This window comes from Podarcis liolepis (genome assembly GCF_965112155.1).
Source record: "Podarcis liolepis genome assembly, chromosome: 8".
Classification (NCBI taxonomy): Eukaryota; Metazoa; Chordata; class Lepidosauria; order Squamata; family Lacertidae; genus Podarcis; species Podarcis liolepis.
The window spans coordinates 39,343,010-39,370,434 of NC_139560.1; the positions used below are offsets into that span (position 1 = coordinate 39,343,010).

At 39.2% G+C, this 27,425-nt stretch overlaps 1 protein-coding gene across 3 annotated transcripts in view; it reads left to right on the plus strand.

Moving 5' to 3' along the window:
- RB1CC1 (RB1 inducible coiled-coil 1) overlaps positions 1-27,425 on the plus strand; it is a 47,591-nt gene that overhangs the window by 4,941 nt on the left and 15,225 nt on the right. For all 3 annotated transcript variants that reach the window (XM_083517871.1, XM_083517873.1, XM_083517872.1), the window contains exons 2-15: positions 1,620-1,738; positions 2,718-2,847; positions 3,422-3,548; positions 3,635-3,805; positions 5,963-6,165; positions 7,109-7,544; positions 8,808-8,978; positions 13,454-13,638; positions 14,315-14,501; positions 14,604-14,685; positions 15,416-15,477; positions 16,121-16,224; positions 17,001-17,127; positions 19,185-21,091. In XM_083517871.1, coding sequence (XP_083373997.1) covers positions 2,777-2,847; positions 3,422-3,548; positions 3,635-3,805; positions 5,963-6,165; positions 7,109-7,544; positions 8,808-8,978; positions 13,454-13,638; positions 14,315-14,501; positions 14,604-14,685; positions 15,416-15,477; positions 16,121-16,224; positions 17,001-17,127; positions 19,185-21,091 — 3,833 coding nt within the window. In that variant the 5' untranslated portion in view covers positions 1,620-1,738; positions 2,718-2,776. The remainder of the gene's footprint in view (positions 1-1,619; positions 1,739-2,717; positions 2,848-3,421; positions 3,549-3,634; positions 3,806-5,962; positions 6,166-7,108; positions 7,545-8,807; positions 8,979-13,453; positions 13,639-14,314; positions 14,502-14,603; positions 14,686-15,415; positions 15,478-16,120; positions 16,225-17,000; positions 17,128-19,184; positions 21,092-27,425) is intronic.

Sequence of the window (27,425 nt, forward strand, 5' to 3'; positions counted from 1 at the left end):
TACTGCCTCTTTACTGGTTTCCTGCACTTAATATCTTAACTTAAGTGCTTGTGGGGTTTTTTTTAATACCCTTGTTCATCTTTTTTGCTTGCTTCAACTTGTATTTGCCACAGTAAGCAGTCTGGTTAATTTACCTCTTTTGAACAGTGCTTCCATTTTTCTAAAAAAGACTCGTTGCAGTTTACGGTGTTCTTGACATTTAACCACATAGTCTCTTGGATTTGTTCCTTTCCTATCCTTTCTATTTTATGTACTTATTTTATTGGATTTTTATTAAAGTGGTTTGAATAACCTCGAAGCTTTCTGGGACAATCTGGGCCTTCGTTATATCTCCAAACTGAGTTACTTTAAACAAATCATCTCCCATTTGGAGGGCTGCCTCTTCTGAAATGAAGTATAACTGTGCTGGACTTGCTAGGAAGTTTTCTGCTCATGTGCATGTTGAATATGATAGAGTTGTAATTGCTCTTCAGAAGAAGTTTGGCAACACATCCTTGATCTGATTCAGGGCACTGCTCAGGATTCAGGCCTCATCTAACTATACATTTAAAACATACTACTTTAAACAGTCCCAAAGAATCCTGGGAAGAGTAGTTTGTTAAGGGTGCTAAGAGTTGCTAGGAGACCCCATTCACTTCCAAAGCTACACTTTCAGTAGTTTAACGCTGGGTGCTTCTTCCCAGGGAACTCTGGGAACCGATGGAAATGAGTTGGGTGGAATGTGGTTGAAGGAGAGAGAAACTTGTTTGATTGGATGAAACAATGTTCATAATAAACCTGTGATCTGATTATGTTTGGATGTGCCCTGATTTTTTTGTTCATCTCAGTATCATCATCAGAACTTTGATCTGGACCAGGTTAGGGCAAGAATATATAGTATTTGTACTGCATTTCAAACGAAGCCTCTCAAAGTATATTGCACTTGTTTTTCTTCCCACAGTGGTTCTGGATAGGATGAGAACTAAGGACTATGCTTTGTTCAGTTGTAAATAACAAAGCCTGGTCACTGGTGGTAATTTAGTCTCTCCTCTGGGCAGCTAGACAGGGAAGCGTTTGTAAATTACAGAACAGCTGCTTTTCCTCCTTCTCCTTCTTAGAATCATAGAACTGTAGAGTTGGACCCCAAGGGTCATCTAGCCCAACCCCTGCAATGCAGAAATCTTTTGTCCAATGTGGAGCTCAAACCCACGGAGCTGAGATTAAGAGTTGCATGCTCTACTGACTGAGCTATCCCACTATACACCAAATTACTATCATAGATATGTGTGAGCTGGTGGTATTCATGAGTCTGAGTTTTCTGTTTCAGCTTAGATGAAATTGTTGTGTTCATGCTGTACAGAAATAATTTAAATGAGGTTTTTCAGTATTAATCAGTCTCACATTTCTTTTCTCTACAATACCTAGTTTTCCCCACCTAATGTTTATTGTAAACCTTCTATGGCAATTTTGTTTTTTGTTCTGTTTAGTACAAAGTATACAATTGGCATGAAAAAAGTGCTTTAATAGTAGTTTTTGAAGTGCAGCATTGTCATGAACATTTGAATAGTCATTGTTAACTTGCTTCCTGTTGCACAAATATTCACCCTTCATTCTCTCTCACCCCCCCCATTACTTTTTAGGTCTTTGATGCTCTGTGTTTAATAGAAACTTCATTCTCTTGCCAAAGTCAAATGAGGAAAATAGGTGGTTTTGCAATCCAGCTGTTAAAGACGGTGGAACCTCCATGCAGTGCCTGAAGGTAACTGTTTCATCCCGGAGAGCAAATATTTCAAGTTTAAACTCATAACAAATTATTTGCTACAGTTGTTTTTTTTGAGAATTTGTTGCTAAGTGATTGGTGTCATCGTAAACAAATTAAAGTCGCCGGGTTTTGCTCTTTTAATTAATATATTATAATGATTCCTCCTGAACATCCAGGCACTGAAGTAATTCTAGCAGTTATGTAAACAATTCCTCTAAAGTCTTAAAAATATAGCCTATCTGGGTTGCCAGTGATGGTTGGGGCTAGAGGCAAAAGTGAGTGAAGCAATAAATGTACAGATTACCATTATACAGTAGGCTAGTAAAGCAGCCTGTTTCCTAGTTCCTTTGCAAAACTTCATGAAAAAGTATGTGTGAAAAATTTGGAATTCTCGGGATGTTACGAAGTGTCAGTCTCCTAGGGTACCACACACATGGGGTTGTATCCAGTGTTAGTCCTCCTCTAGAGAAGACTCATTGAAATGCGTGGATGAGACCAGCTTGGGAATGTTAATTTCAGTGGGTCTACTCTGAAATAATGTCACCTGCATGTCCCAGGAGGACGTACAATTATTGGGATCTGAGTTAGTTCTTGTGTTTAGGATCTTTGGGGGGGGGGGGCACGCAGGCAAGAGATGGTTGAAAGAGGCAGAATAGACTAGTAATACAGTGATACCCTGTATCATGTTACCATACCTTGGTTACTAATAGCCATGGGGTGGTCACTGACACAGTTGCTTCTGACCTCCCCCAAATCAACAAATCACAGCAAATCAACCCCTGCTAAAGGCTACCACACATACATATGCTGTCATGGAATGATTCTCTTATGTCCTTGAACTGCTGCAGCATCAGTTCATAGCTATATGTTAGGATTTCCTACTATGAATGTGCCTCAAGTGTTGACACTGAAAACCTTCAATTTGAAAATAATTTTTATGTGTTATTATTAAGCTGATACTTGGGTTTCTTTTCAGCTTTTAAATAATAATAACAGAGTTGAAGCTATAAACTTCCGGATCCTAAAGAAGTCACCATGAAGTTATATGTATTTCTGGTCAACACTGGAACCACCCTTACCTTTGACACAGAACTTGCCGTACAGAAGTAAGTAAATCCTTCTGGTCTTCTGTGAGGAGTCTGTTGCTGGACTGTTCGTAGCAAAGTCATTTCTTGATTCACAGTATGTGTTTTGCTTGGGAGTGAGAGTTAAAGCAAAACTTCTATTAGAATGAACCTTTAGTGTTCCAGCTTTTCTGAGACATTTAGAGAATTTAATATATACTCTCTTATTAATGTGGTTTTTGTGCCTTTACATGAACCTTGCTGGACCTCACCCCCTTCGTCCTTGTTTGAGATCCTTCCTCCTTTGCCAGTCACTCTAAATTAAGAGAGCTTGTGCTGGATATATGGCATGGTCACTGCAGCAGGGCTAACTTAAGTTGCCTGTTCTGTCCTTAAACAGTTGGGATGGTTTCTCATATAAAATGCCATTAGTGATGGATTGACAAAAGGCAGTTGCTCCTAGCCTCTATCATTGTCCTAGTGTAGGAAGTAACAGTTTAATAATGGAACTTTGGCATTATCTATATTAAGTCTTTAACATTTAGAGTACTTTGTAAATGTATAATTCTTAAGGATCTGTGGAAGATACTGAAACTTTTTTTGTCATTTTAATCAGTGTGGCAGACCTTAAGCAAGCTATCCAAACTAAATACAAGATCGCTATTCAACATCAAGTATTGGTTGTCAATGGAGGAGAGTGTATGGCTGCTGACAGGAAAGTCTGTAGTTATAGTGCTGGAACGGTAAATATTCACTTCTCTTTCCATTATTTAATTTTTAAAAAAAAGTCTGGAAGGAGAAGAAAGTAATACTTCTTCTCTTAACACAGGATACAAACCCAATTTTTCTCTTCAACAAAGAAATGATCTTGTGTGAACGTCCTCCAGCTATTCCAAAAACAACATTTTCAGCAGAAAATGAGATGGAATTAAAAGTGGAAGAATCTCTTATGATGCCTGCAGTTTTTCACACGGTAGCTTCACGGACACAGCTTGCTGTGGTAAGCAATTTCAGACCCTTTAACAATTGGGCTGTGTTAAAGCATTGAGCACTCAGTAAACTCTCTCAAATTGAAGCAAGCTGGACATGTTGCTGCTTTCATGGTACAAAGTTTTACTTTTGGTACTCTTCTGTTTCATTTTGTGGGGATGGAATAGTATCTTTTGGATTTTGACATACTGGATTAATCCAGGAGTCTGTAAACAAGTTTTGAAATGTCCTCCGTTTGTAGGAGGTTAGAAGTAATGATAAAGAGGGCTGGTATGGTATGGCAGGGTGAACTGGTGTGGAATAAGGAAGGGATTGTGGCATGAAACAGAAATGTGTGATCCCATAGACTGTTTTAAAACTTTTTAGAATCTTGGTAAATGCCCAGAAAACATTGCATTTGCACCTACCTTTAGTAGTACCATTTTCTCTTGAGTATTTTTCAAAATTACATTTTCTTTGAACGGAAGACCACCAACATGTTTGCAATATAAGTGGTATTTCTGATGCAAATGCACTTTATGCTATTTATGGACGTGCAAATAGATATGTGTGTTGCATGTAAACTATACATGGGTTTTCATAACTTTCTGTAAAATGCTTTGAGGCTTTTTAAAAAGTTGGCATATAAATCTTATGGAATAAATATGATTACAATTAGGTATTTTAGATGGTTTGTTAAGAACAGATTTCATTTTGCCTTGATTGGGTGGATAAATCCTTTGATACTGTGGGATCCAGTACATTCCAAAAGTGCATCAAAAAGTGGTCAGCCAGATGTTTCAAAGAAGCTTAACAAGTAGCATGTGATGGACAAGGGTGATTTGATAGCTCAGTTTCTGCAGAAGATTCCAGGTTTAATGTGTGGCATCTTCAGTTAAAAGATCACCTAGCAGGAGGTTGGGAAAACACTTTCTGAAATCCTGGGTAGCCTCTCCAAGTCAAAGTAACTACTGGGTTAGATGGACAAATAGTCTGGTGGAGTTTCCTATGCTCCTTCATAGCCATATCATGTTTCTCCCTAACAGCTAGTAATCAAAGTTATGCTACCTCTGAACAAAGCAATTTGTCCTGCCAACATTTATTTAACCCTAGCATTCATGATATTCTGTGACAATGAATTTCATAAACTTCATTTACTATAGGAAAATGTACTTCTTCTTGCTAGTTAGTCCTGAGCCTGCTGCTGGTCACCTTCATTCAGTGACCCTGAGCTCTTTGAAAAGAGGATAATTTATCATATTTAATGAAGTTAGTTGGTTTTATTTCCAAAAATTTTTTGCCACCAACATTAGGAAATAAATTTAGCAATCAACAACATGAAGTGAATGAAATTTCATTCGGAAAACAAATACAAAATAAATTACAGGTCAGTATATCTGACTAATACATCAACTGATGAATACATCAACATCGGTGGATCACCCCTCGGACAGAAGTGAATAGATTTTGACAGGTGCCTAAATACCAATGTAATAGGTGCTTATCTGATGCTCGCTGGAAGTCCATTCCAAGGGACAGGTGCTTACCCAGAACTAACATCATAGCAGGAGTCAAACTTAGTTTATTGACCCTCACCCAGCTCACTTCAGCAGCACCACACCTGATTCACATGCTATGGAAAAGTAGTGCTGGGTGTTATTGATGTACTGATGAGGGCCAATTAGAGAGGATCTTGGCGTTTTACACAGTCTGGAAGTAGGTAGGAAGTGCTTATTGGCACCTAGCCAGGACTTGGGAATATCTAAAAAAGCTGGAGCATAAGCTGGAGGAGATTTTTCTCTTCCTCTTGCTAGATGCTTTCTTGCATGTTAACAAAACATGCAGTGCCTATGTGTTGGCTGGCTTTGGAAACTGCACAACATATCACCTTGTTAGTTAAAAAAGGCAGACGAGTGATCTGCAGGGGGTGAGGCATTTGAGCCTGTGTTGTTCTGAGCCTTCCAGGACAACTACCCTCACTCAGATTCCTTTTGCAGGGCCTTCTACTGCACATCTTGTCTTTGCACCAGTGAATCATTTCCCTCCTAAGGAATATCTAATAAATGCTTTTAGTGTTTCATATATCTTAACTTGAAAATGTCAGAGTTTTTTGCACCATGTTTTGCAACAAGTTGATATGTATGTTTGGAGCACTAACACGTTAACGTTTATGTTGTTTTTTGTACAGGAAATGTATGAGATTGCCAAGAAACTTTGTTCCTTCTGTGAAGGCCTAGTCCATGACGAACATCTTCAGCACCAAGGCTGGGCTGCCATAATGGCAAATTTGGAAGATTGCACATATTCTTACCAAAAGCTGCTTTTCAAGTTTGAAAATGCATATTCAAGTTACCTGCAGTCCATAGATGATATTAAGCTGAAACTTACACAGTAGGTTTGCCATTAGACTCCTCAGTAAGAAGCTACCTCTGCATAGTCGCTTTACTGAAAACTAAGGTTTTATGGAGTTTTTTTTACATTTACAGTAAATTAAATTTAATCCAGTTCCAGTGTCTTTGCACTAATTGAAATAATAAATACTGCTAATGGTATTATTTATAGAGGTTTAATTTTGGAGTTAAGGCTATAAACCCAAACTTAAATCTCACTGAATTCTTACTTTTGAGTAGATATGTACTGGGATTGCACTGTAAAAAAAATGTAAGTTTTCCTAACCTTTTTTCCTTCAACACTCCAATGCAAGACCATGACTGGCTCAAGGACACCCAGGGAGCTTCACAGTAAAGGAGTAGTCCAACACTCGAACCATCACACTACACTGGCTCATCTGAAACCGTTTGCTAAATAGTGTTGCACATGCATACGTAAAAGTTTTAGCTCTAGTAAAAAATAATCCTATTCAAGAATTTAGGAATTGAATCCATGGAGTACCCACAGGGTTGTATGTGCCAGCCCTGCCCCTTCCCTGCTGCCCTCTCTGAAAGGGGCTTGTAATCACATTCAGCAAACCCCAGTTACAGAGGGTTCTCAGTCACTTGGGAGACTGTACCCACATTCAGCTGGAGGCAGTTACAGTTCCCCGTCAGACTTTCCTTCATAATGTTGGATGGTTGAGTGGAGAGAGCAGGGTCACTGCAACCCCTCCATGGATACAATTAATGAACATCTGAATAAGGCTCAAGTCATAGTCCAATTCAGAATAGGTTTGAATATTTAATTTTATAAGGAAGCATTTCTTAATTGGAAAAAGTTGAAGACTTGAGTATTAAATTGTATTGAAGACACCTTTGAGAGCATATTTTTAAATTATGTTTGCCACTGTACCTCAGTTTCTTTGTACTTAATAGATTTGTGTGTGTGTTCTTTTCTCAAGCTTAGGGGCTGCTGTTTCGATAATGGCCAAGATCCCACTCTTGGAAAGCTTAACCAGACACAGTTACCGGGAATGTTTAGAACGACTAGATTCTTCTGCTGAACGTGGTGGGACAGAAAGTGAAGACACTGAGAATGAGAAGTCAGCTGAAGTGGCACTTTCTCCTGACATGCTTAAAATGAACAAACAATCGCTGTTAGCATCATTTTGCAAATCGGTAGAGCATGCAATCCCAGATGGCACACCCTCCGAAAAAGTGGATGAAAACATCCAAGCCAGTCAAAATCCTTCTGTTCAGGACAGTGATGCTTCAGTGGAACTTAAGGAGACTGATCTGCCTTCTTTCAATGTCTCACTTTTAGACTGGATAAATGTTCAAGATAGACCTAATGATGTAGAATCCTTGGTCAGAAAATGTTTTGATTCCATGAGCAGAGTAAGTTAATGCCTCAAATAATGCCATTGGGTTCTCTTCTAATATTTTTGCGTTCTGGCTTTCCAGCTTGCTTACAAGTTTAAGCATTCTTCATAGGAATACAGTGAGATGTTCTTACCAGGAGTTATGAATCAGATTTTAATAATAGTTGCACAATCCTCTTTCTTACTCCTACATTGCTTGATGATCTTGCTGTGGTTTGTGGTTGTGGTTTGAGCGAGGTTCCCACTGTTCATGAATGATATTGTTTTCACTCTAACATGGTCACTCCCTATGGGAATTGTAATGAACAAATATCCTTTCCCTTGTATCAGCAGCCAGTCATCTTCTAAGAGGCTAGGGGTGGCCACTTGCTGCTATTGTCATTGTTAGAAAATGGAAATGAGCCTTGGGTCCACTTCAGAATTGACTAAGTTATCACAATATGCCCATGATGTTAACTCTGAAATATATTTTAAGACTCTTTTATGGGAAAAGAGGCTCTCCCATTGTTAGCATTTCTTTTTTTAAAAAAGTAGCACGGGGTCAGAATAGAAACTTGTGGGATACCTTAGGCATTAAGCAAGTGTCCCCAGGACTACCTTCTGAAATCTTCCATCTAGGAAGGACTGGAGCCACTGCAAAATGGTCCCACTCCATCTAGCAGTCCATAAGCACTTTGTAAGTGATGGTATCTGAAGCTTCTAAGAGGTCTGCAAGAACCAACAGGGATGGTACTCTCTCTATTTAGTTCCCAGCAAAGATCGTCCACCAAGGTGACCAGAGTAGTCTTCTTCCTGAAACCAGATTGAAATGGAATTGTTTCAGAGGGAGCCCACTTTACCTTGGACAAGTCCCAGATCTCTCATAATCTGCCCAATTCAGTTCAGATTCGTCTGAACAATGCACATACCTGATGGATACATGGTACATGGGCTTGAAAGCTTTAGAGGCCTGATTTAAGAAAAAAGACCAAAAGAAGCATATTTTGGAGACTTTTTTTGTTCAAATGAAACAAGCTGCAATCCTGTGCACACTTTCTTGGGAGTAAGCTCCACTGAGCATAGTGAGACTTGCTTCCAAGTAAACATGCATTTGGATTGTGTTGTTAATCAGAAGGTTTAAAGAACTAATATTAGAGGTGACATTTTCATCTGCAGTTTAAAATCTTTCAAGCTTTTGGTTTCTAAAGTTACATATGTGAAATTATCTTTCCGTGATCCATTGATAGTATTTTTTGCACAAAAAGTGGTTATTCATGTCAACTGCCTTTTTGTTTTTCAGCTTGATCCAAGGATTATTCAGCCCTTTTTGGCAGACTGTCGACAAACAATTGCCAAATTAGATAATCAGAACATGAAAGCCATTAAGGGACTTGAGGACAGGCTTTATGCATTGGACCAGATGATAGCTAGCTGTAGCAGACTGGTAAATGAACAAAAAGAACTTGCTCAGGTAATGACTCAGTTTTTATGTGAGTGGCAGGTGGATGATATTGTTTCCCAAGGCTACTGTATCCCCCCCCCAATAATGTCACTATTTTTAAAGTATCACAATTTTATAATTTAGTATTAAGCCCTAGATTAGTGCAACCGAGGCTAGGAAATGTGCTGTATTTTATCAGAACATGCATTTGGAAGCTAGCCTTCTGATGGAAGACACAGCTGTCTTTTGAAAGGTGATGAAGAGGGGAGCAGAGCTGGCTGTGCCTTTAGGCAAACTGAGGTGGCTGCCTCAGGTGACAGAAGCCCCCAAGGCAGAGCCCCATAGCTGCCCTGCCACATCTGTGCTGATGCAGTGGTACCTCTGGATACACACATCTCAGGTTGCATTTCCTTCAGGATGTGAATGTGGCAAACCCAGAAGTATTTTTCTGGGTTTCGCTGCACGTGCATGCGCAGAAGTGGTCCCTCCAGTTGTGGAAACCTTGGGATCCGACCAGAGCTCTAGAACGGATCCTGTCCGCAACTGGAGGTACCATTGTATTGGCTAAAATAACATGAGATCTTGTGAGTGTGCAAGATCTCACGTGATTCAGTGAGATCTCCCCCCAAATATGTGTCAGGGTCAGGGCTGGCAGAGAAGCGGCAGTGAGAGAAACTAGGCAGGTAAAGGTACTTCTTGTTTCACCTTAAGCAGCAAAATGGGTCTCAACATCTCGGGTGGAGGCAGAGTAACTCCAGGCACTCATGAATGAGACAGATTTTGTAGGACAGTTCCGGGTTTTATTCAGGCCTGCTTGGGGACCAAACCAGCTCTAGTCACATGAGAGAGAAACCGGGGTGGGGATGGGTTACACTCTTGATTTTGTTAGATCTCTTGATGGCCTTTGATACCACCAGATCACCACTGTGGGTTTAGGAGTAGGGAGTGCTTCTTTGCAGAAGGTAGCATTGGGTGATGCCTTTCAGTCCCCTGGGAGTTCCATGGTATAAGGGGCCAGTGGGATCAAATGTCATTAGGAAGTATTGAAGCACAGCTCTATTTCTCGGTAACATCTGAATCAAGAGGTGCTGTGGAAGTCCTGAAACAGTTCATGGATTGAGGAACAGCAAACTGAAATGAAACACCAGCAAAGATAGAGGCCCTGTGTGTGAGTGGATACTGGATAGGAAAACTGGTCCGTTGCCTCTTCTGGATGGGGTTGCACTCCCTCTGAATGAACAGGTGTATAACGTGGGGGGTTGATCCTTGATCCAGCATTGCCAGTGGAAGCACAAGCATCTAGAAATGCCTTTACCAGTTTCAGCTGATAACACCAGCTGCAGCCATTTCTGGACAAGGGTAGTTTGGTGACAGTAGTACACACAATGGTACTATTAGATCAATAGTCCACTTTAAATGGGGCTGTCCTTCAACTTCATCTAGAGTTGCTGCTAGTATAAAAAGGCTGTTGCATGGTAGCTTTTCGAGGCAACGTATAAAGCTTCTGTTGAAAGTATTGCTCTGGCTGCCAATTTGCTGCTGAGCTACATTCAAGTTCTTATTACTGGTGTAAAAAGCCTTTACAGTTCTGGACAAGGGTATATGAGAAGTCACCTCTTCCTCCTGTATCCTAGTCACTGAGATTTGTGGATAAAGATCTGTTGATGGTGCCATGTGCCCCTGCTGTAAAGCATGCTGTGGCGCCAGTTCTCTGCATTTCTCTTTCTTGGAAGTGAAGCAGGCTCCAGCACTGTTGCCATTATTTATTTTGTTTATTTCGTGTCCTTCACCCTAAGTTCCCAGGGCAGGTTACAATATTATAGCACAATTGGGATTCGAGTTTCTCACTCCCATAACCCCCACCTCTGTTGCTCCTGCAGCAACAGTAATTAATTGCTTGCTTTAAGCTACCTGATTTTACTCTTCGATAAACATTTCTCTGTCACAGTGACCCTGAGCCACATAGGTTTATTGTGAGAGGAGGGTGTGTTGAAGCTGCTGCCTCAAAGCAGGGAGAACGATTGGCTGTGAACTGGATTGGATCCTGTTTGTGGAACTGGGATCCATTAATAAATGCTGGCAATATTATTTTAATTTTCCACATAGCTGTGTGTGTTGTGCATGACATAGAGTGAAAATAAAAATAAGTTCTTGATTTTATAAATAAATTCATCCATTAGATTTTCATCAATATGGTCAGTAGGTGGCAATGCATAATAAGGCTACTTCCGCTCAACTCCTAAATCAAATGTAAAGCTGAAGAGATGTTTGTGCTACTTACTTTCATTTTGTTACTTTCATTTGGTTGTGTTTATTTCAATAATGCATATATCACATCTTTTATCTGAAAATGCCTTTCAGGTGGCATACATAAAAATTAAATGCAATATTGAAATAAACTTAAAAGTCGTGAAACAAAAATATAGGAAAATTGAGAGGAATAAACTACAGTGGTGCCTCGCAAGACGAAATTAATTCGTTCTGCGAGTTTTTTCTTCTTGCGAATTTTCGTCTTGCGAAGCACGGTTTCCCTGGGTATTAACGGTTTTAAGAAAAAGGAAACAAACTTGCAAGACGTTTTCGCCTTGCGAAGCAACTCAAAAAACGAAAAACTCTTTCGTCTTGCAAGGCATTCGTCTTGCGAGGTACCACTGTATTCAGCCAGTTAAAAGTACAGCAATTTAAAATCCCATGACAAATAAAAAGGTTGAAGCCTGTCGCTAGAAAGAATACAGTGTTGATTGTTTGCTTTTCTTTGAAATCTTTGTATTATGAATATAAAGAGCTATATTTTATTCAAAATCCAGCCATTTTTATATGTAGAATACAATGCCTTTCCCCATATTTATGTAGAGACATCTGAAGTTCTGAAGGAGTCAAACGATCAGCTGGTTATGTACTAGCAATCCTGCCATTGACAGCTGTGTCCACAGCTGACACACTCTGTGTGTAGCTTTCAACAGCCACTATTTGTGTTAATTGAAATCACTATGTGGGACATAATTCTTGAAGACAAATATTCAGCTTCACCTCATAAATATAAAATGATTTCATATGTAGTTCCATATGTTTACTAGCTGTCCAATGTATTTTTTCAGTGGCGACTCCCAATTGATGGTGCAATGTTTTCCTTAAACATTTCATTACTGCCCACTTCACTACCTTTTGGCACTAAAAGAAGACAATCATATTTTCCTTAGTTTTTAATGGACAGTCTTATTCTTGTTGCTTTTATTGTTTTGTGGTTTAAAATTGTTATTGTTGGCTACCTTCGAAGCTAACCATGGATCATTATTATTTTTTAAAAAGCTACTTCATGTACATAAGATGCAGAATTTTTGTAGTTTGCAATTTCATTATATAGCTGTGTCTGCAATCTTGTACATGCTTACCTGGGACTACCATTGAACTCAATGGGGCTTATTTCTGAGTAGGCATAAGATTGCCCTGTAGCAGAAGTAAAAACATAATTGAAACTCTTTTAGTAATAATTCACTAAAATGGAGCAAGGTCCTTGAAACAGTAGGAAAAATATGTTTTAAAATTAGCAGTTTGCGTGACAGAACAGTATGGTTTGTTAGTCTTGTTTACAGATGTTCTATTTTAATGTCATGCAGTTATATAAGTAGGTTTTAACAAATGAGGTTTTTTACTCTAGGCCAATAATTAAGTTATGGTTTGCAGAAGATGTGCCCATTTTGCATGGAGTACTAAATGATCTGAATAGTGTTCTTGTCCTTGGTTTGTGTATATGAAGCTGGTGCAGAACATTTGACAAGATAAATAAATAAATATGTATTAATTTCCATTTTTATACCACCCATCATGGGTTACAAATGAAAAATCAAGCTCATAGAAATAGACAGTTGTAGAGTTGGAAGGGATCCCAAGGGTCATCTAGTTCAACCCCTGCAATGCAGGAATCTCAACAAAAGCAACCATGACTGATGGCCATCCAACCTCTGCTGAAAAACCTCCAAGGAAAGAGAGTCCACCACTTTCCGAGGGGATCTGTTCCACTGTCAAACAGCTTTTACCAGCAGAAAGTTTAGTTGGAATCTCCTTTCTTGTAACTTGAAGCCGTTGGTTCAAGTCCTACTTTGTCTGTTGAATTGTGTTTCTTTATAAAATGCACAATATCCTGTTTTAAATGTGACAGCTCAAATAACTAACACTGTTTAGCTTGGTTTTGGTATATGCATGGATCTGGGCTATCAGGGAGCATTCAGATGTATTATAATTAAGTGATGTGCTGTGAAGACCACGCATAATAATAATAATAATAATAATAATAATAATATATTTATATCCTACCCATCTGGCTGGGTTTCCCCAGCCACTCTGGGCAGCTTCCAACAAAATATTAAAATACAATAGTCTATTAAACATTAAAAGCTTCCCTAAACAGGGCTGCCTTCAGATGTCTTATAAAAGGCAGTGTTTTTGTCCTGCTTTTGTTTTCATATCTTGCCATAACAATGAATTTTAAATCTGTTTTCTTATAGGGATTTTTGGCTAATCAGAAGAGAGCAGAGAACTTGAAAGATCCTTCTGTATTACCAGATTTGTGCTTGAGTCATGCAAATCAATTGATGATTATGTTAACTAACCACCGGAAACTTTTAGATATTAAACAGAAATGTACTACTGCCAAACAAGAACTTGCAAATAATCTACAAGTCCGGCTGAAGTAAGTGATGCTGCTGCAGTGCTATATGCTCCTCAACCATGTTTTGTTTTGTTTTGTTTTTTTGTCACCAGCCTGTCATGCATGCAACGCTTCTAAAATTATGTTTTTATGCAGGGATGGGAAGCCTCCACTGCGTAATGGTCAGTAACTAAATGGCCTGCTATGTCAAGCATAAAGATCTGTTATCACCAATCTAAGTACTAGGTGCTAAGATTGGAGATATCTGTAAAGTTCGCTCATCTCTTTTTGGGTGGGGGCTTGCTTTTAGTCTTGTGCAAGAAAGATATTTAGTTCATATCTGACAGTCAAATCTGAATTTATATTTAATTTTGTTAATGTGACTCATTGGGACAGTTCTGGAATCTTGAACTTGGTACGCGATGCCTAAATCAACTGTATGAGAATCTCGTGTTTTGTTTTTGTATTTTTACCATGCCATTGAAGCTTGACCAATATGCCTTATAAGCAAATATAGGTAGATTTGTAGAGATGGTTTTTGGCATTCTGTATTATATTCTGGTTTTTGGCAGAAAATGAACAGAGAACTTCTCTTTTGTTTACAAATGAGCAAACTGATACAATTCTGGAAACAGAGGTTCTGGTAGAAGCATCTGGTGGAGAAATTTTATTGCTCTTAACAATTCAGTATGCTACAGTGAAACTTTGTATTCCATAGGTGGTGCTGCTTTGTAATGCTTCATGCTGACCAGGATGGAGAGAAGCTTCAAGCGTTGCTTCGTCTCGTAACAGAGCTGCTAGAAAGAGTGAAGATTGTAGAAAAGCTTAGTAATGTCCCTCAGATGTACTGCTTGGCTGTTGTTGAAGTTGTAAGGAGAAAGATGTTTGTAAAACACTACAGGGAGGTAAGCAACTTGAGTACAGGACCTAGATCTCAGATTGAAGACTAGAGGAGGGAACATGACTGTGTATGTATGTTTAATATAAATATATATTTTTTCTTATAGTGGGCTGCTGCTTTAATAAAAGATGGGAAACATCTTTATGATGCAGAAAAGGCCAAAAGGGAATCTTTTGGAAAGTTATTTAGTAAGTATTTTCTCTCTCTCTCACTCTCATTCTTAAACCTGTAACATTGATACACACACCGCTTTTATCTCTGAATAATAATTAGGTCATACATTGTGGCTACCATGTAAAGACTATTTTAAATTGCAGCATTTTGTGACTGTTTCCTTATGTTGAACTAGTTGTGTGCAGATAAAAACTAGATCATTGGGGGGGGGGTGCTTTTGAAAACTACCACCATCCCTTCTCTTTCCTTTCTTCCCTTTGCTTTATTGCCCTAGGCCAGGTGTGAGGAACCTGTGGGCCTCCATCTGTGGCTGAACTACAGCTTGCATCACTTTTGGTCATGCTTGCTGGGGCAGATGGAAATTGTAGTTCAGCAACACCTGGAGGGCCAAAGCTTCTTCACAGCTGCCCTTGGACCTTCTCTCCCACCCCTCACCTGAATTATGCAATGAAATAACCTTTCATGTAAAAGTTGAAAAAAGGAGATCTATAGGTATACATGGAAAAAATAAAAGGAAATTGTCCCTGTTAAATTTGCACAAACAACTTGCAATGTAGTTCTATATTGTTCCTCTTAATAGTGTCCTGAGAAAGAACTGTTAGGAAATGCATTGGGCTCATTACCCCCCACAAAACCCCTCCCCCATTGTTGTTTGTTTTGTTGTGTGTACACACACACATAGAGACATACACATACATATACACATATGTGAATAAATGAAATAATATTTATTTCTCTGAACAGGGAAATCTTTTCTAAGAAATCGTTTGTTCAGGGGACTTGATGCCTGGCCCCCATCCTTTTGTGTGAGTATACCATACTTTTTATTTTTAATGAAGACTTTTGGCTTTTCCCAAACACTTTGAGGAATTAGTATAATTTGAATTTAGAAGGAAGTGTGTAGCTACTTTTTGTATTAACTGGCTTGTGAAGAAGGGGGTATTTAGATTCTTGGTGGCATAGAATGATTACTCTGCCTCTTGATTTAATATTATACTTTCCCTAGAATAATTGCTCTGGTAGCATAGATTAGTTATCTTTCATCCAGTGTAACCATTTCTGTGTATATTTTCATTTAAAAGTGTAGACAAATATTTCAGGCTTATAAATAGTCTCTACCCTGTCTGAGGCACAGAAGAAGCAACCAGGTTGGGAAGCTTCTCAAATCTTGAATACTATTTTCTTAGAAATATCTGGTCATTTGTTTAACAAATTTATTTGTGGGCAAGCTACTTTTGTAGATTTGTTTACAAGCCTCAGATGTTCCTACTTTCAGCTGCTGCTGTTTTAGTGATTAGGAGACGTTCAAGCTCCCTGCACAGTCTTTCAACTGATAAATGGAAATTAAAATATATCTCAATGGTCTTTATTTACGGGCTTAAAAAATATCTCAGTTGTCCAATCTATTTTGCTATTTATCGTGTTCTCATTGATTTGTTTTACATACAGACCCGAAAACCTCGCAGGTTTGATGGTGAACTTCCTGATATCTCATTATCCGATCTGCAATTTTTGCAGTCCTTTTGTCCTTCAGAAGTCCAACCATTACTCAGGTAAAATGAGTTCCTAAGCATGTGGGCAAGCAGAAAATAGATTGGGATCTACTGCTAGATCTCTGGGCAATTTGTAGTAGATTGGCAGTGGTTCCCATAACAATAAACTAGTAAAATTGTAGTAAGGTGGCTCAGAGAAAAAAATAATATCTGCCATAGCTAGCCTTGCTTTATAGTATTCATTTATTTCCTTTGGCCAGGTATTTGTATGGTTTGGTGACCTAGTTTTAGAGGCTATGTATTAGAATCCCTGATCTTTAGCAGTTAGGGTTCAAACTGAACACTTTTGTGGCAGCAGGACTTTTCATGATAGCACAGGATTGCCCTCCTTTGAATAACTGGTAAGACAGAGACAGTTGTGAACTTTTAAACATCTTTAAAATGTCTTCCCAGGCTTTTGGGACTCTTGGCTCTTGATTTTTATGTATATTTTTGTTTCGTGCATGGTTTGGTTTTATCTGTGATAATACAGTTGTGTTTTGTCATTTTTAACTTAGAGTTTGGAAATTTTGTTGAACATTGTGTTGTTTTATGTAAATCATAGAATCATAGAACTGTAGAATTGGAAGGGATCACGAGGGTCATCTAGTCCAAAGCCCTTGCAATGTTTGCCCAACGTGGGACTCACCCAACCCCACGACCGCTAAACTACTTAAAGATTTTGAATATGCTAAGTGGTATATTTTTATATATAAATATTCTTAAATGCAGTTAACACTTGTAATCTGTTAATATCTGTTTAATGTAATCTGTGTTAATTACTCTGTATTTTTAAGGGTTCCTATACTTTGTGATTTTGAACCTCTCCACCAGCATGTACTTGCTCTACATAATCTGGTCAAAGCAGCACAAAGTTTGGATGAAATGTCACAGACCATTACAGATCTGCTGAATGAACAAAAGGTACCATTGTATTATATGTGTGACTTTTATATATGGGTAAATTGTTGAATGCCAATCCTAAACACAATTACTTAGAAATTAACTAAATTGTGAAGTGAATCGGTGAGGAATATTTCTGAGAAATGTATTTTGTGAACAAGAACAAAAAAAGTTGCTTCTCAGTTCCCCGGCCTTTCCTGAGAGTACCCAACTTTCAGTAGATTTTTCTTGTGGAGGGTCTCTTCTCTCTACAAGAAGGCAAACTGCCTGCAGTTGGCAGCTTATTGCCCATACTTTATATAATATCGCAGTCAACTGCCCTAAATTTTTTGATTGAGAAACTAGGAGGGTTTGATCCTTTAAATCTTGGCATTTTGCCAAACAACAGACCTTTTTAAATGCTTTCCTATTTTTTGTAAAGTTAACACAACTTATTGGACATACTGGAACAGTCAGCTAAAAGTTGCTTTCCCTAACCTCCAAAGATATTTTGTGGTGCTTAAATGTTGGGTTTCTGAAGTACCTAGGACCTCTTATTCACAACATTTATTTGAAGTAACATACTTTATCACAAAACGTTTCAGGTTTAAACATAGTTAAGTGTCAGTTATGTATTTCTGAAAGCATCTGTTGCAAATCCGTGAGCTTGTCACCTCATCAGGGGTCCGTCCTTTGATTGTTTATTACACCACCCTTCTTAGAAAGGTAACATATGGAGAGACTTAAATCAAGGAGAAAAATTGTAAAATATTTATCTTGGTGTTCTTTTTCAGTGCATTGTTATAGGGGCTGCTTCTGTTGATATTTCTGATTCTCAGGAGATTTTTTCTTGGGAATTTACTATTGATATTAATTGGGAAGCATTTTGCTACAAGCCTAAATTAGGCTTGCATGGCTAATATTGGAAATATTTTTCTTTAAAATACTAATTGAATGGAAAGAAAATGTGATAATGAAGCAGAATCCACTTCTTAGTTATAGTGTGCTTTTTCTGAACTCAGTCTTTGCACCTTGTTTTGTCAATACAGCATAAAGCCTGAATAAACAATTAATTTAAGGAGATACAGCTTGAAAGAAACTAAGGTAGAAATTAGAGCGTGATCATGGCTAGATTCCATTCATATCTTTGTGTTATGTGATTCACTTATTAAATAAAATTGTACTTCTATAAATGCATGTAAACGGGCAAATCCCGGTAATTCAGAGTAATGTAATTTACCATCTGACAAGTATTTCAGGACCTGTATCATACACTAATTATGACCAGTTTACTACATAATGTTCTAGCACAGGAGTGGGCAACGTTTTTTAATGTTGTGGGTTGCATGTTGGTAGTCGATGGAGCCAGAGACAAAAATGTTCTCAATTAACTGATTCAGAATAAAGGCTGCCCTGCCACAAATAGCATTATGGCTACCTCAGATTAGAATTCCTAGTCTTCTACAAGTCTACTCAGAAGTAAACCCCACTGGTTTTGATGTTAGTTCTCAATACATATAAAAACATTTATTTTTAGTACAACAAGCATATAGTTTCCAGGCCCTTTTTAGAAAGGAAGTAAAAATAGTTCCCATTTTACTTCGGCATACTATGCACACACATCCACGCAGAAATAGAGCATAAGCATACCAATTTATTTTTGGACAGCTTGGAAGGGGGGTTATTTTCTCCAAAGTATGCAAGCAGGAAAAAATTGTTTAGAAATTCCTTTATGTTTTATCAGATAAAATACTGTCCGTTTCAAATATTCTGAAACGATATAAAAGGGGGGGGGAGAGAGAAATTAAGCTAGGAACAAATGAATGAAACAGAATGAAAGGAACTCTGATGGGATGCAAGAATGAGGCAGCTTCAGAAGAGGCATCAAATGAGATTTGCTGGTGTGCCCTGGATTAACCATGGTTTTACTTTCTGCTACCTATAGCTGCCAGTAAGATGTCATAAGGTTTTATGAATTCCTGCTTCTCTAATGTGAAATCCTGCCACATGTATGGAGCCCGCTCAAGGCCTATCTTAGGAATTGTTTATGTTTATGGAACGATAGTATTTTAACTCTGGCCTGTGTTTTATACTTTTAGGCTTCCAACAGTCAAGCCTCACCACAGTCTGTCACTACACCAAGGATGGAAAGTACAACAATTGCTACCTCTCCTAGAACTCCTCCACCACTCAGTCTTCATGGTCCTTTGTGCCCTCCTGTGTGCCCCCCAGGTCCTTTAGAAGAATTGTCTCCAGACAGTATTGATGCTCATACATTTGATTTTGAAACGATTGCCCATCCAAGCATTGAACAAGCCCTTAAGCAAGGGTCATTAGACTTGGACTCACTGGCAGAAAGTCCAGAATCTGATTTTATGTCAGCGGTTAATGAATTCATAATAGAAGAAAACCTAACGTCACCGAATGTGATAAGTGATCCTCAAAGTCCAGAAATGATGGTGGAGTCTCTCTATTCCTCAGTCATCAATGCGATTGACAGCAGGCGGATGCAAGATACAAATATATGTGCAAAAGCGGAAGCTTTAGAAAATTCTGCTATAAATGTTTATATGGAAAAATGTAGAGATGTTGCCGAGGAATCTCGGTTAAATTTAATAAACATAAAAGAAGACCTTTGTCATTTTAGAACATTTGTAGAAAAAGAACAATGTGACCTTTCCAGTTCTTTAAAATGTACTTCAATAGAAATAAAGAATATTATAGAAAAAGTAAAATTTTCTCTTGAAAAAACGCTAAAAGATAAACACCAGAAAGAGCTGCAATTGGTAAAAACTGAATATGAAAGCAAAATGAATACTTTAGTTGAAGATGGTGAAGAGAACAAAAAAAAGATCACAAAATTAAAAGGTGACTTAAAAGGTCTTGAAGATGTTTTGCATGATAAAGATAATGAATTTGCAATAGTAAAGAATGAAAAGGAAGCAGTTGTGTTTTTACAAAATGAAAAGGAGCAAAAATTGCTTGAATTGGAAAGTCAAATGAAGAATCAGAGTTGTGAAATTAAAGAACTAAGAGAGTCACGTGAAAGGGTGATGGAAAGTTTGAAAAAACTTCATACTGAAAACGATGAAAAAATGCAGCTTCTAAGAGCAGAACTTCAGACTTTGGAGCAAGATCACTTAAAGGAACTGGAATCCAATCTACAGGAAAGACATACACAAGAATTTGATGAACTAATGGCTAAACACAATGATTGCTTAGAGGAGTTGAAAAAGGAGAATAAACTCCGACTTGAACAAATGCAAGAAACTCATGCTGCAAATGTCCATGAGAAAGAACAACAGATTGAGGAATTAAAGGTCAAGGTTTCTGAACTGTCTGACTTAAGATGCAAATTAGAGGTTGAACTTGCACTGAAAGAGGCAGAAACAGATGAAATGAAAATACTTTTAGAAGAAAACAAAACTCAACAGCAAGATAATCTAAAAAGTCTTATTGACAAGGAAACTGAAATGTTAAGAAAACAGATTGATAATTTGAACCATGTAATACAAATTAATAATGATGAATATCAGGTGGGTCTAGCAGAGCTAAGAACTTTAATGACAATTGAGAAAGATCAGTGCATTTCAGAATTAATTGATAGGCACGAAGAAGAAACAAATTTGCTTAGAACTGAATTAAGTAAAGTAACTTCTTTGCACCAACAAGCTCTTGAAGCAGAAAAAAGATTGGAAGAACAAATAACAGAGTTGCAAGGTAAGCTAGAATTGGAAGTCAGTGCCCTAGAAAAGCAAAAAGAAGAAAATTTGGTATTGTGTGAACAGCAAAAGAAATATGAAGCCACTATCAGTAAGTTTGCAGAAGAAAAAGAGCTACTATTAACTAACCATGAACAGGACAGGAAACTGCTTGTTCAAAAGCTCAACTGTGAAAAAGAAGATGCAGTCCGAAATGCCCTTAAAGAATTTGAATTGCAAAGGGAAGCTGTTGAAAAAGAACTTTTGGGGAAAATCCAGCAACTAGAGATGCAAGTTAATCAGAGGTACTGTATGAATTAAGTTGCCCTCTAATGTTTGAAATAAAATAAACCAACAGTGCTTAATATAATTTGTAGTCAGTTGAGTAAGTGCAATCTCAAACTATAGAAGGTTTTCTCTATTCTTGGATTAATGGTTCCTGCTCTTGCTCAGACGCATCTTGTCTCCTTAGATATGTTTATCCTTTCCCCTTGCTCAAACCAATCCCTAATTCCATCATTATATGACTTATGCTCAGGAGCACGTAGTTCTTTTTCTATTGAACTTCTGTATTCAAGCTAGTAAGTATACATTGTGATTGCAAAAATGCTGAGCTTTTCTGCTTCTTTTTAGATAGTTCAAGCTCCTGAGTTGAGGACTTCATTCAAACCTCCTTAATACGGCTTTTCACATCTTCCTGTTGGGTGTAGATTTTTTCTTTTTTATCTTCCAATGGCTAGGTGGACCTAAATCAATCAATCACCCCATGAAATTGGAGTCCCTATGTTAAACACAAGCTGTGTGTAAGAAAGAATTTAAAAAATACCTTTCCCCTAGGGTGAAAAGTTGTTGGATAAGAGAAGCACCTTCACACAATCTTGCAGCATTAGTTAAGCACAATGTGCATTATTTTAAAACTGTCGCATCTAAATTCAAAATTCTTTTTGATTGATAGGGCAGAATCCCTCATTTTTCTAGTAAAGGAATTCTCCACATAGTGAAAGGGAACCTTTGGATCCAGCTCATAATGTTTATTGATCATGAAGGGGAGTTTGCACTGAATGCCAGATGGAAGTGATACATCTGTCCAAGCTGAGCAGACTGAATTCCTTAAGTGAATGATGGAAGAATATTTCTCTTTTTAAACATCAGTCATTGACAGCATAAAGTGATATTCATAACAATGTTTCTGGCTGCGCACAAATAGCTTTAAGAGTCACTGAGTTTTATCAATTGAGATTCTGGCTTTTTAAAATTTGATTTTAATGGGAAAGCAGCATGGGGGAGCTTTTAAAAATCAGTCTGGCAGTTTACCAGGGACAAAATACTACACAAAAGTGCTCTTAAAATATAACTATAGGGCTGCTTAAAAACCGTGGCACTTGTTTTTGTTCCTATTCACAGGACTCATTTATTCCCCAGATATCTTTTAGGAATTAGGTATTTTAAAAAAGATTTTGAAGCTGCCCTATCCAAGAGTGAAATTGAACTTTTGATTGATGGATGGAATTTGAACACTCCACATAGGCCTGGTTCTCCCTCTCCACCCCTCTTGTTACCCACAAAAGGAGATCAAAAACTTCTGGTTTAAATTTAAACAGTATCTTCGGAACTCTTAAGAACTGTAATTTGTTTTAAACTTTGGCTAATGAAAATAAGCGAAGGTTAAACTGTGGCTTCACAAGCTGTCATTTAAGCAAACTACCTTTATTTGAGTTTGGATGTCACAGGGAACCACTGTTATTTTAAAATGGAAAATTGTAGGGAGAGGAGAGTGTAGAAGCCCAAGCCTCAATACAGTCCATTTTTCAGCAACAAGCTGTGGTTTCTCGTTACTTCTAACAGAGCCATACAGTGAACTGTTCCTGAAGGGTTGCCATGTTAGTCAGATGGCAGACTCTGGTTCATGAAAACGAATACAACAGCAATATTAATAGTCTTTAAAGTGGCACAAAAATACATTTGTTTACCTAAGCACAGTTCTAAGTACTGACCAGTGTTAAAATTGGAACATAAGATTCTAAGAACGTTCGTAGTGTGCATAATTTGCATTCAAGGAACGCAGTAACAGACTTTTTCCAGAAAATACTTCAGGCTTCATTTCCTACCTTTTGAAGCATATAGTTGCAAAATAATAGTGGTAACTGTTTCAGCTTTTCTATAAGTAAAGTGATTAGTGGAGCAGCTGATATTTTATTTCTGGGAGGCCTGAAGTGACTTTACGAAGATCACTGGAGACTACAATGTCACAACCAAAATAAAACCCAGATATCTGAAAAACTTAAGATGCTGAAAATCTGGCAAATGTATTCACTTCTACAGTTCAGAAGTAGCCTGAACTAAAATTATGTTCTAAACAGGTTCTTTGTACATATGACCTATGTTCTTTTCCTCAAATGAAATATCATGGGCCATCTTCAAATGTGATGTGATATAGAGCTAAGTATTTATGCTTGTTATAATTATTAATTTTCAGTAGCGAAGATAAGTTGTTAAAAATCATGCAGTCTAATGATGTCCTATATTTATTTTATGGCTGTTACACCATTTATGATAGTCAATTTATATAAATTAGACATTTATGCTCATGCATTGAATACATGCAGTGCTCATGCCTGAAGGGGCATTCCTCAGGAAATAAGAAAGCGCTATGTACAATTGCTTACCTGCAATTGAAAGAGCTCTTCTGTTGTTCGCTTCATTAGATAGCATATAGAAGAGCAATTACATATATGTATGTAAGTAGTAATCAGGCTTGTTAATGTTGATCACCTAGGGCAGTGTTTCCCAACCGGTGTTCCGCGGCACACTAGTGTGCCGTGAGACGTTGCCTAGTGTGCCGTGGGAGGGAGGCTCCCCAGGCTTAAGGAAGCTATCCCCCCAGCCGCGCAAGCTCCGCGCAAGGTCCCAGAGCGATGCCAAAGCTGCGCGCACCTTTGCAATCGCTCTCCAACCCGTTCGGGGGGCTGGGGTCGGGGGAAGCTCCAGCTTCCCCCGCCCGCAGCCTCCCAAGCCCCGAGAGCGATGGCGAACGTGCGCACACCATCGCCATCGCTCTCTGACCTGTTCGGGGGGCTGGGGAGGGGGGAAGCTCCGGCTTCCCCCGCCCCCAGCCCGCGCAAGGTCCCAGAGCGATGCCGAAGGTGCGCACACCTTCGCCATCGCTCTCCGACCTGCTCTGCGGGCTGGGGACGGGAGAAGCTCCGGCTTCCCCCGCCCCCAGCCCGCGCAAGGTCCCAGAGCGATGCCGAAGGTGCGCACACCTTCGCCATCGCTCTCTGACCTGCTCTGGCGGCTGGGGGCGGGGGAAGCTCGGGCTTCCACCACCCCCAGCTCCTGCAAGCTCCGGGAGCAATGGCAAAGGTGCGCTCACCTTCGCCATCGCTCTCGGACCCTTTCTGGGGGCTGGGGGTGGGGGAAGCTCTGGCTTCCCCCACCTCCAGCCCCGCAAGCTCTGGGAGTGATGGCGAAGGTGCGCTCACCTTTGCCATCGCTCTCGGACCCTTTCTGGGGGCTGGGGGCGGGGGAAGCTTGGGCTTCCCCCACCCCCAGTCCCGCAAGCTCCGGGAGCCACTCTGGCTCCCATTCTGGGGGCTGGGGTCGGGGGAAGCTCGGGCTTCTCCCGCCCCAGCCCCGCGTCTGGGGGGGGGGGAATAATTTTTTTCCCTTTATTTCCCCCCCAAAATCTAGGTACGTCCTATGGGCCGGTGCGTCCTATAGGGCGAAAAATAGGGTAGTCAATATAGGCACAGAGTTAATTTTTTAAACATTTTCTAATGGTGGTGTGCCTTGAGATTTTTTTCATGAAACAAGTGTGCCTTTGCCCAAAAAAGGTTGGGAAACACTGACCTAGGGAGTGGGGATGTTGAGGGTCTAAATCCAGGCATGCTGATCTTCCAACAAGTGATCACTAGTAGCATGGTGATTATGTGGGGTGGCAGCAGTGGAAGAAGGAGAAGAAGAAACAGAAGTGTATGCATAGCTGTGTGTTTTTTCCAACCAAGTTTCTCTGGACAGAAAAATTTGCTTGCAATGAATAAAAACATGAGCTACAAATCCAAGAAGCTGTTTTGGCTCATACAAGGGGCTTCTACTGGCTTAGTGGAAAACTCAACTGTTTTTTTCTTTAAACAGATGACCCATACAACCAAATGCAATACCACTGACTGCTTTTCAATGTTTTATTAGTGGGAGAATAGAGGGAAGGGCTTTGGAGGAAAATATTAATGAGTGAACATGTTCACATGCGATCAGGCTATTCCTCAGACTGCAAGCTGTGTGTGGCTTTATAGGTTAAGTCAGCATTGTTGTTTTTTTAGTGGAGCTAGGGAAACTAGTTTAAACCAAAGAAATCTATTCTGCTCAATGGTCTTGGTGATCTATTTTGGAATAGTCAAGGTCCTCCAAGTAGTCTTCAGTTGCAGCCACATGTACACCATCTTGTAGTTTACACACTGGATGATATTAGAGCTTGAATTACCCAGTCTTTGTCCACCAAGGAGTCCCACCACTCACAACAGTAGTGATGTGGGGTGGTTATTTTTCCATGGCAAAAAATGCCTGTTTTGTAAGTTGTTTATTAACAATGAATTGATGCCAATTGAAAATAAATATTAGACAAGCTTGGCAGTTTCATTTTTTAGCTTTGTTTATGAAATACCAAAAAACAACAACCCACATCCACCAATGCAAAATTAGATCATATATCTTTGTTTTTTAAAATGCAGATTGCCCTAATTTTCATAGAAAAATCTTACAATTCAGTGGTATCTGGACAACCCACAAAACTGTGCAGCAGCCTCAGGTACTTTGTACCACAGGTGTCACAGGCTGTTAAGTAAGTGGCACTCCAAAGCTACAAAATGTGCCATAAGGAAAAGTGTAACCCAGTCCAGCACAGGTGGACAATGTATTCTACTCCAAAGAAAATCTCACAGGCTTCCACCCACCCCACCCAACTCGTATGGACCCTGCACTCACAACCTTGACATTATTAGCCCAACAACTCTGACCTACTCAGCTAGCTAGACTTTGACTTCCTCCATCTCCACTCAAAGTATTTTCTTCCATGAGTCAATAGTTTGTTCAACATGAATAATGAAAAGTAAGTCTAAGATAGCTTTATTAATGATCAACTACTTAGTTGTTTTCAAGGTTCTTTAGCTAATACTTTATATCTACTTTATGTTGGTTTTAGTATGGATTTAAGTTTTTTCTGTTGACAATGTAAGTCTTTTTGACCGTGTAAATTAAAGTATTATGGGTTCATGAAGTAAAGGTTTTTTAAAACCACAGCAGCAGCAACAACAACAAACTAGCAATCCAAGACATTATCTACTCAAAACTGTTACATGCAGGTCAAGTCAGACATAATGATTTTCTTTAGGCAGCCTGCATTTTTCTCTTTGTGTGGAACTTTTCACATAGTGCAGTCTGGGCCATGGACTGCCACAGGAACTTTCTTCAATGATCTTGTTAGTAGCTGAGCCAGCTTTCTCCGTCTAGGGTGAAATCTCATGCAGTCATCCTCTGTATAGACACAAAGTGGCGGTTGGGGGGGGGATATGAAAATGTCTTATTCTCCCTGTACATGGGCAACCCCATGCCTTTTAATCAGCAAAGAGTGAGTTCAGAGTCCAGGGAGATAGGATAGATGCAAGGGAGATTTTATTTTATATAAATCTGTATATATCTGTTTATACTCTCTCTTTTTTACTCGGGGGGGGGGGGGAGAGAACTCTCTGTTCTTTTGCTCCATTCCAAGAGTACACAACTTTAGACCACTTGATGCAGGAGTAATCTGGGGTGCTTGCTAGGGATAAAGGCAGTCCAAAGCTTTGGCGGCATGGTTGAGTGGAGCCAGTGCCCCCATGGCAAAGATCCTTGAGTATCTGTCTGCTCACCACTCCTCTTGGCCAGAGGAAAAGATTATTTGTCCCTATCTACAAGGATGTGCGCCAACAAAATCAGGGACTAACATCACCAGGAAACCCTTGGAATACTTTGCTTAGAAGGTTAAAGCACTGTGCTCTGTAGAGATAGTCCAAGGCTATTGTTGGGGACAAATAGAGCAACAAGAGAAGAAGCCAGGCTCAGGCAACTGTTCAGGTAAAGACTAACCTATCTGGGCATATGTATATATAGTTGGGTGCAGGAATGCCTTGGGGGGGGGGCAGGTGGGAATGTGGTGGGACAATACAGCTTCCAGTTTCTCTCATGTCTGCAACTGGGTGTGCTAAGCACTAGAAGCAAACAGTGGTGAACCATTGTTTGGTTAGAGGGTCAGATTAGGACTGAAAGGAGGCCGGTTCCAAGATCCCTGGCAGATCTTGAGTCCGTCTGACATACCTTACAGAGTTGTTATGAGGACGGAAAGGAACTATGCATGCTGGAGGAAGGGCAGGGTTTATTTTTAACCAGGATTCCTCGTTTGAACATAATGCTAGGCTGAGATTCTTTGAAAGTAACCTTGGCAGAAGTCCTGGAATTAGGAGAAAGGGGAGGCACATGGATTTTGTTTCTTATCTGGAAATAAACACAGAGCTGCAGCCTTATTTTGTAGATTAGAACTTTTTTAAAAAAAATCGAGCTTTAATATATTCTCAGGGGATTGTGGAAGGCATTCATTGGTATCAAAGT